This window comes from Borostomias antarcticus (genome assembly GCF_949987555.1).
Source record: "Borostomias antarcticus genome assembly, chromosome: 13".
Lineage (NCBI taxonomy): Eukaryota > Metazoa > Chordata > Actinopteri > Stomiiformes > Stomiidae > Borostomias > Borostomias antarcticus.
This window is the reverse complement of record NC_140246.1, coordinates 13,404,126-13,420,589: the sequence shown is the minus strand read 5'-3', so window position 1 is coordinate 13,420,589 and position 16,464 is coordinate 13,404,126. Positions and strand designations below refer to the sequence as shown.

At 49.3% G+C, this 16,464-nt stretch overlaps 2 protein-coding genes across 2 annotated transcripts; one reads left to right on the top strand and one right to left on the bottom strand.

The window, feature by feature from the left end:
- Window positions 1-1,025: 1,025 nt before the first annotated feature.
- Window positions 1,026-8,233, bottom strand: LOC311317010 (tetratricopeptide repeat protein 41-like; the record flags this gene model as incomplete). The annotated part of the gene is given in 15 exon segments (XM_084448004.1): window positions 1,026-1,648; window positions 2,300-2,436; window positions 2,581-2,730; window positions 2,942-3,092; window positions 3,201-3,381; window positions 3,522-3,652; window positions 4,050-4,216; window positions 4,349-4,541; window positions 4,670-4,967; window positions 5,153-5,560; window positions 5,733-5,896; window positions 6,768-6,777; window positions 6,781-6,985; window positions 7,067-7,256; window positions 7,420-8,233. Coding segments are annotated over 15 exon segments (3,822 nt in total).
- Window positions 8,234-9,392: 1,159 nt separating this feature from the next.
- Window positions 9,393-16,244, top strand: LOC311317083 (endoplasmin-like). The gene is made up of 18 exons (XM_084448089.1): window positions 9,393-9,489; window positions 10,458-10,560; window positions 11,075-11,216; window positions 11,413-11,529; window positions 11,897-12,228; window positions 12,559-12,670; window positions 12,839-12,964; window positions 13,106-13,222; window positions 13,457-13,594; window positions 13,712-13,789; window positions 13,877-13,942; window positions 14,053-14,322; window positions 14,450-14,695; window positions 14,850-14,986; window positions 15,100-15,178; window positions 15,413-15,568; window positions 15,700-15,822; window positions 15,947-16,244. The coding sequence occupies exons 1-18, from the start codon at window positions 9,441-9,443 to the stop codon at window positions 15,974-15,976; spliced, it is 2,421 nt and encodes an 806-aa protein (XP_084304215.1). The 5' UTR covers window positions 9,393-9,440; the 3' UTR covers window positions 15,977-16,244.
- The last annotated feature ends 220 nt before the right edge of the window (window positions 16,245-16,464 follow it).

The following is a 16,464-nucleotide window of genomic DNA, read 5'->3' as shown; positions in this document are numbered from 1 at the left end:
TTAGAGTTACTTACATTAGTAAGTCAGACAGGCAATGTGTGTGCTGCATACAGCACAATGCAGCCAAGGTACAAGTCAATGGCAGTGGTCAATTTTTAAATTGAATTTTATGTTATAATGGAGTATGTGTAGATGGTCCATCTTATCTTAAACCATGTCTGCATAGCTACAGTACATGTTTGAGGACAGTCTGTGACACTGTGATATATACATAGTTTTATCATAATTTATTCATCATAACGCCAGGAAAAGCCAAGTTTCTGTAACACATGATGACAGTGTATGTGTCCTTGTCAGTGCTGTTTTGGGCTCTATGCCAGATTGGTGTAAAAGGTCAACAAATTTCACCACAAATGGACATTTTCCTAAGATAAGCACACAGCACCCTATGACGCACTCAAAGTCACCCTGACTGAACTTAGAAAAAAGCTTCATCCAATGAAAGGGGACACAAAGACACAGACACACACAGACACAGACACACACACACACACACACACACACACACACACACACACACACACACACACACAGACACAGACACAGACACACACACACACACACAGCTCAGAGCCCAGGACCGACCTTAACTCTAGATTACCCCACATGGTACTGTAGCCCAAACCGGCTTACAAAAACAAGCCCTGCGTCACGGCACCTGAACCTACCGTTGGGCTGTTGCTCAATCAATCCTTTCACTCAGATCAGGTGGGATTTGGAATTGTTGCATATCCCACTCACTGCTCATAACAGTTGATATGAGCGCCCTCCTCTGGTTATTAAAAGTACTACAAGAGTCAAATAATCTTTCCAATTCTGTATTTGGGATATGGACTTATTCCAAAAGGGTTCTACAAGAACGAGGGACACATAATGCAATTCATAGATTGACCTAGCGATTTAGAATTAGAAAAATACATTTAATGAGCAAACACCTGATTGAAAAACATTGAAAATGCCATTCTCTCTGAAAGCATATTCATATTCATATATGTCTTCTCTTTACCGGCCCCCAGGGGCCCGTGCTACACGGTGCCTGCAGCAGTGCTGGTCCCCTCCCTCTGGCCTGTCTGTCTGAGCATGGGGGTGTGTCTGTGTCTGTGCTCCGGGGAACCGATCTGCCTGTTCAAGGCTGTCACCGACTGTTCCTCCAATAGGTACCGACCCGGGAGGTGGCACCAGCCCGCCCGCTGCCCGGCCCGGGTTCCCTCTGCAGAACGTGAGCTAGCGGAACCGGGTGCGGTTCTAGGTCTGGGTCTGGGAGGTGCCAGGATCAGGTCGCCGATGTCACTCCGTGGGCCAAACACAGTGGTCTGGAACGCTGACCAGGGCCTAGGGGACTGTTCCTTCCGCCCCACGCTACGGTTCCGGCTCTTCACCGGTTCTAGATCCGGCGCGGGCCGTGACCAGCCAGACCAGCTGGACAGGGGTCTCTCTCTGGACGGCTCACGAGGGGCGTGTCCTGCGGCCCTGTCGGAGCCCGTGTGGGGGTAGAGGGGGGTGCCTGCGTCGGGTCTGCTCGCGCTCAGTTTCTGGTGTGAGGAAGGTCTGCAACCGGGGTCAGGCGAGGTCACGAGCTGTCTGAACTCCGTGGTTAAACTCCTAGGAACAACGTCAATTATGAAGCGCCAGCTGCTGAAAAACTCGTCTTGAGCACGTGGAAGTTCAAGAGGAGAAGTGAGACGTCGATACGTCTCGTCTTGCTTACCGTTGTATGTCTTTGGTGTGTGCGTGTTCAGGGCCTAGGAAGCGGATGCACAGGTCCAGGGCTCTCTGGAGAAGCTCAATGGGGTCTCTCTCCTCTCAGTGGTACTGGATCCCTGCCACAGAAGTCTGCCTATTATAGGAAAAACACACACACACACACACATACACACACACACACACACACACGCACACGCACACGCACACGCACACGCACGCACACACACACACACACACACACACACACACACACACACACACACACACACACACACACACACACACACACACACACAGAGTCTGTAAACACTACAAAGAGTGTTTGAGGAGGTTGTAATTGGGAAGTGTAAATGATAAATAGACTGCACTCATATAGCGCTTATATCCAAAACACTTTACAATGGCCTCTAATTCACCCATACCAATGGCGGCAGCTGCCATGCAAGATGCTAGCCTGTTCATTGGAAGCAATTTTAGGTTTCAGGACACTTCGACAAGTGGACAGGAGGAGCCGGGATTCGAACCGCTGACCCCTTCGATCATTGGACAACCCGCTCTGCCTCCTGAACCACAGCCGCCCCTGTGTGTGAATTACCAAGTTTGACCAGGGTGAGTGTGAGGCTGAGTCCCTTCGTCTGAGCCAGCGGGGAGGTGGGTGGACAGAGCTTCACATCCTGGTCCTTCACACACACCGCGTGTCGATACAGCGCCACAGCCTGAGTCTGCTGCAAACTAAACACACAGAGCCGTTACCACACACTACAATCTGAAACGGACCATTTACACAGGAAGTAGAGAGAACAGATTGACAATACATGAAGAGAGAGAGAGAGAGAGAGAGAGAGAGAGAGAAGGTGAACTACAATCCTCTCTCACCCTGTGCCCCGGCTGGTCTCTGCCCAGATGTCTGCCAGGTGTTCCTCCACCTCCACCACTAGAGGGTGCTGTCCACCATACCAGCTCCTCCTGGTCCTCAGAGCAGCCTGGAGAAGGCCTTCTGCCTCAGCTAGCTCATTCCGCCCAATTCTAGTGTATAAAAATAGTTGATATGTCTAAAAATGAGATTTAACATAGTGATGACATTAACATAGTGAGGTACTTCTGAGGTACAGTAGTGAGGTACTTGCATTACCTGAAAATACCACACGGCATACATAAGCTGTAGCTCAAACAGAAGATCTATAATTGTAGCTTAATGTTTAGTAGAAGCCATAGTCACACACACACACACACACACCTGAGTAACCCCCTTAGCACTGATACGGTGGCCTGGGAACACGGGTGAACCCTGTCATGTCCTGTGCTAATGATGTCCCTCAGAATCCGCGAGGCCTCTCCAGCACGGCCATCGGCGAACGTCAGTTGGCAGAGTGTACAAAGCAACTGACCTACAAGGAGAAAGAGGGGGGCCATATAATAGCCTACGCGGACTCCCCTAACATTGTGTAGGGCGTGTGTGTTTTGATTTTATTCAGTATCTCAGCGTAGACCGTCACCCCTCCTGACTGCGAGGCCCCCGGGTTGAGAGCAGCTTGCGGCGAGGGCGTCGGCAGCGCGCAGGGCGGAGATACAGTGTGTCTCAGCCCGCCTCGGCCGGCCCGCGGCCACGCAGAGCTCCGCCAGAGTCTGCCGTACGCTCAGCAGGAAGTCGGCGCTCTCTGTGTCCCCATCACCAGCCTGGGATAGCACAGGGGGGAGGGAACCATGGATGAGGATTCAGCTGATAGGCAAATACACTATAGAGCCATACGCCCGGAAAATGAAAATAAGTCTTCGGTTAAAGGATTAGAAGTTAAACGTTTAAAGTCTGCTCGGACCTGTGTGAGAGAGTCCTGGGACCGAAGCAGGGTCCGCTCTGCCTCTCCCTCCCTGCCCAGACAGAGCAGCAGCTCGGAGACAAACACCCCCAGTCTCCCTCGCACGCCCGGCGCACTCAGACTCACAGGGTCTAACGGGGGAACACAGCAACCAGTTCGCCTTAATCACCGCTGGGGAACATCATCAAAAGGAAGTATTAAGTTATCATTTATCAGTGATCGGTATTGACCGTTATCTTGGCTTTGTGTTTCGGTCATGGATGCAGTAGAGCTGTCGATGTCCCTGTGCTCCGAGGGCTCAGTATCTTCAGGGGAAATGTAGCAAAATTAAATACAGTATGATTATGCTACACATTTTGCTGAATCCTATGGGATTTTGCAGAATCCTTTTTTTAATAATTCTTTTTAAATAGAAGAATATAATTTGTATTAGTCATACATACATATAACCAGTACAGATACAGGTACATAGGAATTCTTGGGGAAATGGTGGCAGAATACAGTATGTGAAATTTCAGGTAACGCTACCTGTAAGTGCAACAGGAGGGAGAGGACCATGAACTTCATTTCCCAGCAGGCTCTGGTAGGAGGTATGGGGGTCAAACCCCCTGAGGGTCAGCAGGGTCCAGAACCGGACTATGTCCATCTTTAGCTGAGGAGACTGTCTCCATCTTGAGGACAGTTGGTCCACAGTCCTGGGGAGACGAAGACAGTTTTCAATAAACCACTGTATCTACATGTATCTAGATACAGTGTCTTAAGGTGTGTTTGTGTTTGTCAAGTATGCTTGAATCCGTCAGTGTTTCAGTGTGCGTTTGCGTTCTTACTCGGGGTCTGTGAGGAACGCGTGTAGCTGTCCCCAGGCCTCACACTGCTCCAGGAGCCAGGGGACCTCTTCCAGGACCACGGCCCAGCTACAGAGCTCCCTGTCCTGCCTCTGGAAGAACCGGACCATGGAGAGCTGGTACGCCCGTCTGGTCCTCCTCCTCAACCCCCCTGGGCCTCTCTCAGGTCCAATCCCTGTAGATCAAAACGCAGAAAACAAAGATTTTCCAGCAGTAATATCTTTGGAGAATGTATTCTGAGCCTACAGTCTAAAGCCTGTATTCCAAGCAGTCTGTGTATATTAGTGTGTATACGTGGCTCACTCAGCAGCAGCAGGTCCATGGCCTGGTGCAGTGATTGGTGGGTGAGGCTCAGGGACCCGCCGGCTCTCTCGCGGACCCAGGGCGCGGCGGCAGCACGGAAGCGGGCCCACTCCAGAGGAAGCACCCGCCGCACCGACCCCTGGGAACCCAGAGCCTCCAGCAGGGCCAGGAGCTGCTCCTCGGTGGGCCCCGAGCGGGAGAGGTGGACCAGGCAGAGGGCGTCCCACACCCATCCTCGGAGCTCTGGAGAGGGGGGGAGGAAGGTGGGAGGATCAGATGAGATCTGAGGTAGCTCCTCCTACTGTACAGTGTATACGGCTGTCTTGATCTATATAAAATGATGATGATTGCTGATTATGATTTTGATATGATCATATTCATAGATGTCGCAGCTGAGTGACAACCTGCGGATTTCGCAAATCCTGCACCTGTCTCAGACACCGTAGAGAGAGGTCTCGTCTGATCGGCCCGACCCTCGCAGACCTCGCCGCCATCGCCGTAGTCACGGACCCAGCGCAGGATCACCCTCTCCCACAGCTCCGCCGCCGTCTTTGCCTCGGCGTACCCCTCCATCGACTCCTCCCCCTCTGCCCTCGGAACGCCGCACGCCTGCAGCTCGCCGGCCATCAGGGCCAGGTACAGGGGCAGGCGGCCCAGCCTCCCCCCCAGGAGCTCCTCCAGCAGGGGTTCGGGGGGCTCCAGGCCGGGCGGGCGGAGGTGGCGGAGCAGGAGGCGGCGCCGGTGCCGGGGGTCAGGCGGGCCGGGCCAGGGCAGGGCGCGGACATCGGGACGCAGGGTCAGGCTCTTACAGGTGAGGTCCGTGGAGGTGGCGGTGAGGACCAGCTTACACTGGGAGGGCAGGGGACCAGGGAGCCAGCGAAGCTCCTTCACCTCAACACAAGGACAGAGGAGAGAAAGACTGGAGGACGAACGCACAATCGGTCATTCTTCAAGCTGTGTTAGAAAGACGTGTTCATTCTGTGGTGAAATGTTGGAAAGAAAGCATTTAGAGTATATACTGTAGCTAAAGCTGTGGTTTGTAGAGACTGAAGTGAGGTTTTACCTCCTGCATCGAGAGACCCAGGGTCTCAGTCAGCTGGTCCAGTCCGTCCAGAACCAGAACGCAGGGTCCCAGAGCGGCTGCAGCAGTGAAAGCCTGGACCACAACATGGAGAGGTCTGGGCCTGACCCGGTCCAACAACCCCTCCGCCCACTCAGCCTGGCTCCCTGCAGAAAAAACTTGGTGTTTACAACACAGTCATTGAGAGGCCATGAGAGGGAGTACAGAAAGGTTGATCAATATCATGATATCATAATTACAACAATCAAGAATTGTAAAGATATTCAAATATGACACTTGAATATTAAAAGAATGTACTTCCAACTCTGTTTATGGCAGCGTAATATGTAAATATTGATAACCCCATTGTGCCTCAAAACCCACTGACCTGCTGCCCCAAAGAAAATATATTCCCCTATATATTAACTGTCAATATATTGTAGTATGTAAAATATGTGGAGGAAATATACAGAATAATATATGCTACATACATAGTACATTGAATAATACATAAGGAATTGCTGCTTTTCATATATTGCAGTATATATAAATATATTATATATTTTTTTAACCTTTATTTAACCAGATAAAAGCATTAAGATAAATATACATATATATATATGTACATATATATATGTACCATATATATTTCCTATATATGGTAATGTATTGATTACATTTCATATTTTCCAATATATCGCAATATATTTTTGTTTCATAAGGGTGGTGAACCACACTAGCTACTTGGAAGGATTAAGTTAAGTTTAAGATGATCAAAATCTCTAGATGAGAATTAGAGGTCTGAAGCTACCGACCACTGTTCTCAGGGACTTGACTGAAAAAAAGAAGTGTGGTGACAAACTGCTACCTGTGATGAGACTAGAAGTGTCTGCCCTGGTATAACACATGTTTATTTGTGTTATCTGAAGAATTTAAAAACTCATTGAATTTTGGTATCAGGCTTATTAACATGTGATTGGTTCTATAGGAAAGCAGAAAGTTATGTCCAGTGACAGTATGAGAGGTATTGATGTTTACCATAATGGGCTCAGTGTAATTCCATGGTCAACTGACTCAATACAGATCCAATATCCACACTGGAGTTGCTGATGCCACAGAAGTGAGGGATCACAAGGATTCCAGGGTTCTTTTTCCGGAACTCCTGGATCCACCAGGCTGCCAGCGAAGACTTCCCACAACCCCTCTCTCCACAGATCAGGAAAATTGAGCTCTCCGTGTCACTGTTTTCGTAGTTACTGAAGGTAAAAGGTACGAGAAATGGTGAGGAAAATCCCCACGGCTTTTACCGCAGTTATTTTTCAGCTTGGCATTCTCACCACGTTAGCTCGGCTGCTGACGTCCTTGGTTGGAGCGCAGCTGGACTCCCAGGCTTGTTAGGAGTGAGACGGAGAGTGAATGAGTCGAGTGTCTCCAGCACTGCTGTCGTCTGGCTGGAGGGGACGAACCAGTGACAGAGAGCATGGACAGCACCCTCGTGGTGACGTCTGTCCACGCTGTCCTGGTAGCCTGAAGATCGGTAAGACAGACAAACAGACAGACAGACAGACAGACAGACAGACAGACAGACAGACAGACAGACAGGTGTAGAAGACACCTGAAAAATGAGAGAGTCCACAGAAAGGCATTAAAGTCAACTAAATTGGACTGAGCCGAACAGTAAACAACTGACCTAAGGAGGTGGGATTCTGCTCCGGTAAGGGGGGCCCATACAGCTGCTCTATCAGGCCCGTCCAGTCCCTCAGCACCAGGCCACCCAGATCCTGCAGCGTCCGGAAGAACCTCACCGGCTGGAGGCCGGCTACGATCCTGTCCTTCAGGGCTCGCGCCCGCCGCCTCTCGTGCTCCGCCTCCCCGGCGAACGCTCTCAGCAATGACCTCCTCCGACCCGCGTCGCTGTCCCTCTCCTCCTCGTCTTCCTCGTCCTGCAGGGTGTAGTCTCTGAAGTAGAAGAAGCAGTGTCTGGGGTCTCCCGCCAGAGCCGCCTGGGTGACCTGCAGCTCCGTCGGAGAGCAGGTCTGGTTCCTCCCGGCGAGGACCCAGGGGTAGCCTCCCTCCGCGGCCACGCACAGGCTCCGCTCCACCCCAGAGAGGGCCTCTCGCCCCGGGCCCGGGGCGGGCAGAGGCGGGGAGTCCTCCGGCCTGGAGGGCCCATATCGATGCCCCAGGAGGCAGAGGAAGGAAGAGGAGTGGGTGATGAGGTCCAGGCTGACCTTCAGCTGCTGGGAGGAGAGAGGATGCCGGCGGAGGGCGGGGTCACAGGGGCGGTGGCTGGCCTCCTCGTCCCATTGGACGTCCACAGGCGCGAAGCGGGCGCATCTGGCCCTGCAGAGGGCGTCCAGGCGGGGGAACACCTGTGTTCTCAGGTAGAGGCACTCCTGTGGGAGGTCCCCTGGGACGGAGCACAGCACAGGACGGAGAGAGACTGTGTACGGCGGGGGGGCGGGGGGCGACCCTCTCCTCGCCCCTCCCCAGTGAGGGTTCATCTCAGGCCCCTCGGACTCTCACCAGCTGTTGTCTGTCTGGGCCTGGCAAAAAGATTGTAAAGTGCTCGTTAAAACTATGAATGAAGGTAGGCTATACCATAGGTGATTTCTATGATGAAACATGTCTATTCAGCACCCTCAATGAAATAATACTTTCATACTATCACCAAGCATTACGTCAACCATTCAATGAGTGGTTATGCATCCATCTATTTTAGCTACTGCTTGACACATTTAATTAATGGATAATACGCGCTTGGAAAAAGGTGCATCTCACTGCCCTCTAGATCACTCAAAATCACACACAGATATCCTATTCACAAACAGCTGTCAACTGATCAGTGTCAGATCCTCTCCTTTGCCATTCTGCATTGGGATATAAAACATTTCACAGATTGGGTCCTAAAGTAACTATAGCCTATTACGGGCAGCACTGTTTTATAAATAAGAGTGGCCCAGTAAGAGTGGCCCAGTAGATGGATGTTCTAATCTCTCTCTCTCTCTCTCTCTCTCTCTCTCTCTCTCTCTCTCTCTCTCTCTCTCTCTCTCTCTCTCTCTCTCACACACACACACACACGCACACACAAGCAGAAGTATACATATACCTGCGGCTGGTATATCTCCACGTCCAGGACTGCCTGGCTACAATTCACTCTAAATTTGGAATGTATTGTTCTTTTTACAAGTCGTTCAAAACTACAGTAGTCTCTGTCCGTGGCTGGCAAACCATAGTAACAGTTGCTAAGGTAAACTAGTGCACTGCTAGTGTTCCCCGGATGTGTGGAACATACTCCAATGTATCACGAATAACTGTTAAATTGTTATAATTATATCTAGAGCAATGATTTGATGACAAAATGTTGTTGTTGGTGATGATGATGATGATGATGATGATAAAATGTTAGATTTACACGATTACACAATATACAAATCACTGTTTAATGTGTTTCTCGGCCAATGGCGACCAGCCACGCTTGGCACGTGGGACATTTGACATGTAATGCCGCGATTGGAAGATCATGGCTGCGAAAGCTTCTGCTATTGGTTGAAAGTTGTGCGTGTGGAGCAGCGATAGGCTCACGACTGCAACACTCCTCCCTGAAAAAGAGGATTTCATAAAGCGAGTCTCCTGACGTTGCTCACCATAGTTCAAGCGTTTCCCGGGGACTATAGGGATAGATCGATAGAGATCCATTCTTCTTTCAAGATGAAGCGTATGTGGATAATAGGCTGCATTTGTGCTCTTCTAGCTCTCAGTAAGTATCCTATCCGAGCTTTATTTTATGCCGAATAATCCAATCGTGTTTGCTAAAAAGGTTCTTGAACTTTATGTAGCCCATAGTACAGTATGGTGGTTAATTTGACATATATGGAACGGGTACAGTAGGCTTTGTATAGCCTATATCTTACCATAAATTGTCCAATATACATTTGTGGACATATTCATGACTACGCGGATGCACATTGCCTCATGAACAAACAATTTCATTAACAGCGATTGAATAGACAACTGAACTTCTAGCCATTAGCCTATCATTCGTGCAGCTTCCTGCTTTTAGACATGTGCTTAACACCACTATGCTCCACCTTACACTTCCCAGCTCCCTCACTGGACTTATAGTAGGAATCCTCAGTGTCTGTGTGGAGGAATACAACCCAGTCACACCCCAAAGAAGGAATAATCATTGCCATACTGCCCATTGTTTGGTGTGAGCAGACAGTAGTCACATAGTGGGATAAGTTAGAAATAGATTATTTTTTTTAAACAGCAGTGAAGGTGAACTTTCTCTGTAATCTCTGTTATCAGTTTATCACCATGGTATCTGGTTCACTGTGGGGTGGATAGGTGCCATGCCCTCTATGAATGGAGGTCTGTTGAGGTAAACCGCTGAGCGTTACAGACAAGCTTGTGGCTCACACTCTTTACCCAGAACTCAGAAACAGACAGGCTTTTGGTTCAACACTCCTCACCCAGAACAACTAAATAACGTATGCTTCTGTGGGTCTCGGGTTCTTTATGACACCTGATCTATTCATTCATATGGGGCCATTTAATGTGGCCTCTAGAAGCTTCATTGGATTGGGTACCGTGGTTACTGAGTAACATACAAGGTCAGGTGTAGCCCTGTGAATAATGCTTTAAAATCACAACGTTTAGTGGGTTCACAACGTTTAGTGCCAGAGGACTACTACTCTAAGATGTTATTTTGCCTTCGTTGTGCAGCGTCGGTCAGAGCGGAGGATGATGTTGACATTGAGGGGACGGTGGAGGAAGACCTTGGCAAAAGCAGAGATGGATCCCGGACGGACGACGAGGTTGTCCAGAGGTGAGCGTTTCTATATGCCAGCTGCTCCAATGCCATCCCTATGCCTCTGGTACACTCTCTCTTTCTCTCTGTCTCTCTACTATGCTTCCTCCATCCCTCCCCCATCCTGGCCCCCCTCCCCCTCCCTCCCCCTATGCTTCCTCCATCTCTCCCACACAGCCTGGTTCAAACCAGTTTTACTCCCTGCTCCCTGGCTATTTCTGGCCAAAAGTGATCCTCAGTTGGACTCGCCACAATGTTCTGATTTTCTACCAAGGCTCAGTGAGATTTGTTGATGCCGGTTCAGTTTTGACATCCAGACCTATTAAGCTCTGAGAGCGCACCTGATCCTCCTGCACTGCTCAGAGAAACGGCGACTAGTGCTGTATCATATGAAGGCCCACAGCATCTTAGCAGTTTTCCCCAATGACTCCTGTACAGACGAGTCATCCTGTTAATAGTCCCTTTGGGGGACACCTCAGTTGTTATACCTTGTTTTTGCCTATTCTTGATTTCCCTTCTGTGTTTTTTCCAGGGAAGAGGAGGCCATTCAGCTCGACGGCCTAAACGCAGCTCAGATTAAGGAGATGCGGGAGAAATCGGAAAAGCATGTCTTCCAGGCTGAGGTTAACAGGATGATGAAGCTCATCATCAACTCCCTGTACAAGAACAAAGAGGTGAGGCTCTGGAGCTCTCTGAATGTTCCCCCAAACGGTGTTCCCTGTACTGAACTATGTTTTACAAAACGTGTGTAAGACCGCATGTCAAACTACTGCGCGAGGTGAAATTTGGTCGTCTTCTGTCGCCGATGCATTTGTATGAGTCAACTGTCAGTTGAGAATTCCATGGTTGATTCTTTTGTCTTGTTTGCAGATCTTCTTGAGGGAACTGATCTCCAACGCTTCCGATGCCCTAGATAAGATCCGCTTGATGTCCCTGACCAATGAGAACGCTCTCGACGGTAACGAAGAGCTGACAGTGAAAATCAAGGTGGGTAACTTAACCTCTGAGTGGGCTGGGTCCGGGGTGACACGCCCTTTCTGGCCTACCTTTTGTAAGCAACCTCCAACGGCTACTGAATGTTCAGGAGTGAAACCCGAAACCTGTGTTTACATATGGTTTTGCATTTCAAATAAGATACCCACGTACACCTGTAACTGAAACGATATGCGGCTGTATTATGCACACTTTCTCTGTCAGTAAACCTACAAGAGGCAAAACTCATTCCATGTCTAGCTTTTCTACTATACCTAGAAGTCAACGGTATATCTAATAGTGCTAGTACTGCATTAATCATGAAAAGTGTGACAAATCCATTTGTAGGCTCTTACATGCCACTGTCCCCCCTCCTTTCCAGTCTGATAAGGAGAAGAACATGCTCCATATTACTGACACGGGCATCGGCATGACCAAGGAGGACCTGGTGAAGAACTTGGGCACCATCGCCAAGTCTGGCACCAGCGAGTTCCTCAACAAGATGACGGAGATGCAGACGGAAAGCCAGTCCACCTCGGAGCTGATCGGCCAGTTCGGCGTGGGCTTCTACTCGGCCTTCCTGGTGGCCGACAAGGTCATCGTGACGTCCAAGCACAACGACGGCACCCAGCACATGTGGGAGTCCGACTCGAACGAGTTCTCCGTCATCGAGGACCCACGCGGGGACACGCTGGGAAGGGGCACCACCGTCACGTGAGTAGCGACCTCTCCAGACAGTCTAAAAAGTTGCACTTTTAGCTAGTGCACTTTTGGTCATTTATGTCACTATCGACAGAATTTGACATGCAAATGTACTTTGGTTTGCCAGACTAGCCACCTTTTCATGTGTTCACCTTGTTATTACCATTTCTGTTGTCATTGCTGGGTCAGTGCCCGCAGACTTCATTCAATTCTAGTGAAATTGAGTTTCGACAGTTTGACGTTTTGACACAGATGGGACTCTGATCATGTCTGTAAGGGCGCCCGTATATGCCTGACCATAGGCGTGGTCTCTAACCCGAGATGCTCTTATCTGTACGCCAGCCTGGTGATGAAGGAGGAGGCGTCGGACTACCTGGAGCTGGCGACCATCAAGAACCTGGTGCAAAAGTACTCCCAGTTCATCAACTTCCCCATCTATGTGTGGAGCAGCAAGGTGTGTAACAGTGCCTTTGATCCTCTGTGTATGCCATGCACACAAGTGTGATCAGTGGGAGCTGGGGGTACATGTACACATAATAATGATAATAATAATGATAATAATAATAATAATAATTTAATACACACCTAATACATTCAATCTGGTCTTGGTCTCCTTGCTCAGACGGAGACGGTGGAGGAGCCTATCGAGGAGGATGAGGCAGAGGCAGAGAAGAAGGACGAGGAAGAGGAGGACGCTGAGGTGGAGGAAGAGGAGGAGGAGGACAAGGACAAGCCAAAAACCAAGAAGGTAAACCATGTCAACCATCCCTGAACTCAAAAAACGGATCCGTCGGAAGAAAAGCTCCTATAATGTTGTTGTCAGTGACGGTGTCCTTATTTGAGAATGTCTCTTGACTGTCTCTCTGTCTCTCCCTGTCTCTCTCTCTAGGTGGAGAAGACAGTGTGGGATTGGGAGCTGATGAACGACATCAAGCCCATCTGGCAGAGACCGGCTAAGGAGGTGGAGGAGGACGAGTACAAGGCCTTCTACAAGACCTTCTCCAAGGTGAGGGTCTCTAGCTCATCCACTCAGCAGACTCTCTTATCCAGTAGCGCAGTTACATTTTGTAGTTCCAACAAGGTCAAACATTTTATATTCTGTCTATATTTTGTCTGGATGGTGGTGGAAGTTCAACTTCTGTGCTTGTAATAATTCATCTTTATCTAATTCTCAAAGTCGAATCCTGTTTTGGATGAAGGTGGTGTCTGTGTCAATAAAGACTTGTTTTTGTTGTTGCAGGACTCAGACGAACCCATCTCCCACATCCACTTCACTGCAGAGGGGGAGGTCACCTTCAGGTCCATCCTCTTTGTTCCTGCCGCTGCCCCCCGTGGTCTGTTCGATGAATACGGCTCCAAGAAGAACGACTACATCAAGGTATGACAGATGCAACTGAACGTCTGTAACGCTGTTTTTCTTCCACAGTAGTTTAATCCCTTTAATTTCGCATGTTCTGAGTCATTGAGCTCTCTCTCTCTCCATTCTCTGTTCTAGCTGTTTGTGCGTAGAGTCTTCATCACTGATGACTTCCATGACATGATGCCCAAGTACTTGAACTTCGTGAGGGGCGTGGTGAGTAATGGCCGTGCAGATCCTTTCCCTTGGAACAGGTTCTCACTTGGAAGGTTGTAATGTTTAACCTCTGGTCTGTCTCCTCAGGTGGACTCTGACGACCTGCCTTTGAACGTCTCCAGAGAAACTCTACAGCAACACAAGCTGCTCAAGGTGAGGCCTGCTCCTTAAATATTCCCTTCACCGGAGAAATCTTCGATCCTACAATACTCTTCGCTCAAACGCGGCCAACGAGCACATTACATGCGCGTTTCCTCAACCAGGTCATTCGTAAGAAGCTGGTGCGCAAGACGCTGGACATGATCAAGAAGATCGCCGAGGAGCAGTACGACGAGAAGTTCTGGAAGGAGTTCGGCACCAATATGAAGCTGGGCGTGATCGAGGACCACTCCAACAGGACCCGTCTGGCCAAGCTGCTGCGCTTCCAGACCTCCAACAGCGACACGGTGCTGGCCAGCCTGGAGAAGTACGTGGAGCGCATGAAGGAGAAGCAGGACAAGATCTACTTCATGGCCGGGACCAGCAGGAAGGAGGTGAGGGTCGAGGAACAAACGGAGACGTTCAAGATCAAAATGAACGCCTGTTTGTAAATCACACCTTATAATGATTATGTATTTAGCTCTGAGCCTAATTCTACCTCCCCTCGTCTTCTCTTCTCAGGCCGAGTCGTCTCCGTTCGTGGAGAAGCTTCTGAAGAAGGGCTACGAGGTGATCTACCTGACGGAGCCCGTGGACGAGTACTGCATCCAGGCCCTGCCCGAGTTCGACGGCAAGCGCTTCCAGAACGTGGCCAAGGAGGGCATCAAGTTCGACGAGAGTGAGAAGACCAAGGAGAAGAGGGAGGCACTGGAGAAGGAGTACGAGCCCCTCACCACCTGGATGAAGGAAAAGGCCCTGAAAGACAAGGTCCGTCCACAACGGATCACGCTGATTGAAACGGGACCGAATGAGACATGTTCCTGTGCTTCTGATGCATTTGATCCCAAAGCATATAAAAGAAATCTCTCTTTGGTAAATCTACCAAAAAGCCAATTCTGTTTTTGACGTGCTCTGCCCACAGATTGAGAAGGCCGTGCTGTCCCAGAGGCTGACCAAGTCCCCCTGCGCCCTGGTGGCCAGCCAGTACGGCTGGTCAGGAAACATGGAGAGGATCATGAAGGCTCAGGCCTACCAGACAGGGAAGGACGTCTCCACAAAGTAAGAGCTAGTACTACATCCTGGGATATAATGCCGTTTTCTCAAATTCTCAGAAGACATGGATCTCTCTGCCCCTTAGACTGTAGTAATACCATTTCATTATTGTTTTCCAGTTATTACGCGACCCAGAAGAAAACATTAGAGATCAACCCCAAACACCCACTCATGAAAGAGATGCTGAAGAGAGTCAATGTAAGTGCCTCGGTCAAGATAGAATCAAGATGGTTATTTTTAGCATTTCTGGAAGACAAACGGGATCTTGTACAAAAGCAATACAGTACACACATCTGAATATCTCTCGCAGATGCCAGTGTTAAAAAAACAAAGCTTTCATGGTGCCTGGGTGGTGTGTAGTTCTGTAGTACTTGTTTCTGTAGTACTCGTTTCTAACGGCATGTCCTCCGTGGTGCTCCTCCTCCCTGCCAGAGTGATGCGGAGGACCAGACGGCCGCGGACCTGGCCATGGTGCTGTTAGAGACGGCCACCCTGCGCTCCGGCTACCAGCTGGCCGACACCAAGGCCTACGGGGACAGGATCGAGCGCATGCTCAGGCTCAGCATGAGCGTCGACCTGGACGAGCAGGTGTGTTCCGAGTTCAGGAGGAGAACATAACCAACAGTTGGATGCATGAAGTCAGAACATCACTTTTTAATTCTAATCAAAATCCAAAGACGCATGGTTATTTTACAATTATTATTTTTGACGTTTCTCAGGTGGAGGAGGAGCCAGAGGAGGAGCCTGAGGAGCCGGCAGAGGAGGAGGAGGAGGAGGAGGCGGAGGAGGAGGAAGTTAAAGCTGAAGAGGAGGAGGAGGAGGAGAAGGAAGAGGAAGATTCGGTGAGATTTGGGAGTTTAAGGGGATTATGTAATGGATAGTTTAAAGGGATTATGTAATGGATAACACTGGGAAATAGTGTGGGAACATGGTTCCTAATTCTGTTCCCTTTTTTTGTCCTTCCAGGGTTCCAGAACAGAAAAAACTGAACTGTGAGACCGTGTGAGGATGGGTGAAGGTTCTGAACTTTGGGGGGAGATTTGACTGGATACCCATCTTCTCCCCACTGCACATGGGGCTTTGGGGACTGGGTTGGTCTCGGTTTTTAGGTTGGTCTCGTTTTTTTTAGATGAGAGTTTGCTTGTTTTGATGTTTGTTTATTTTCTACATTCCTCATGACTGTAAATTTGTTAATATTTAACTGACCGGTTGTGGAGTGTGGACTTCCTGTCACGGAAACCATTAAATGTTTCCAGAAAGGGTACCTCTTGTCAGATTTGTCGTCTTTTCAGAAGTTTAATAAAACATATTTGTGAAAAGGTCTTTAAAGGCAACACACACACAATCATGCCAACTGCACACCAACAATACATACATTTATCATTTATGACATCTTTCTGTTTCATGAAGATGATACTGTTTTGATAAAAACAGAATGACACATCTGCAGTTACCAAACAGCATTCAAACAGCAAAACTTTGGT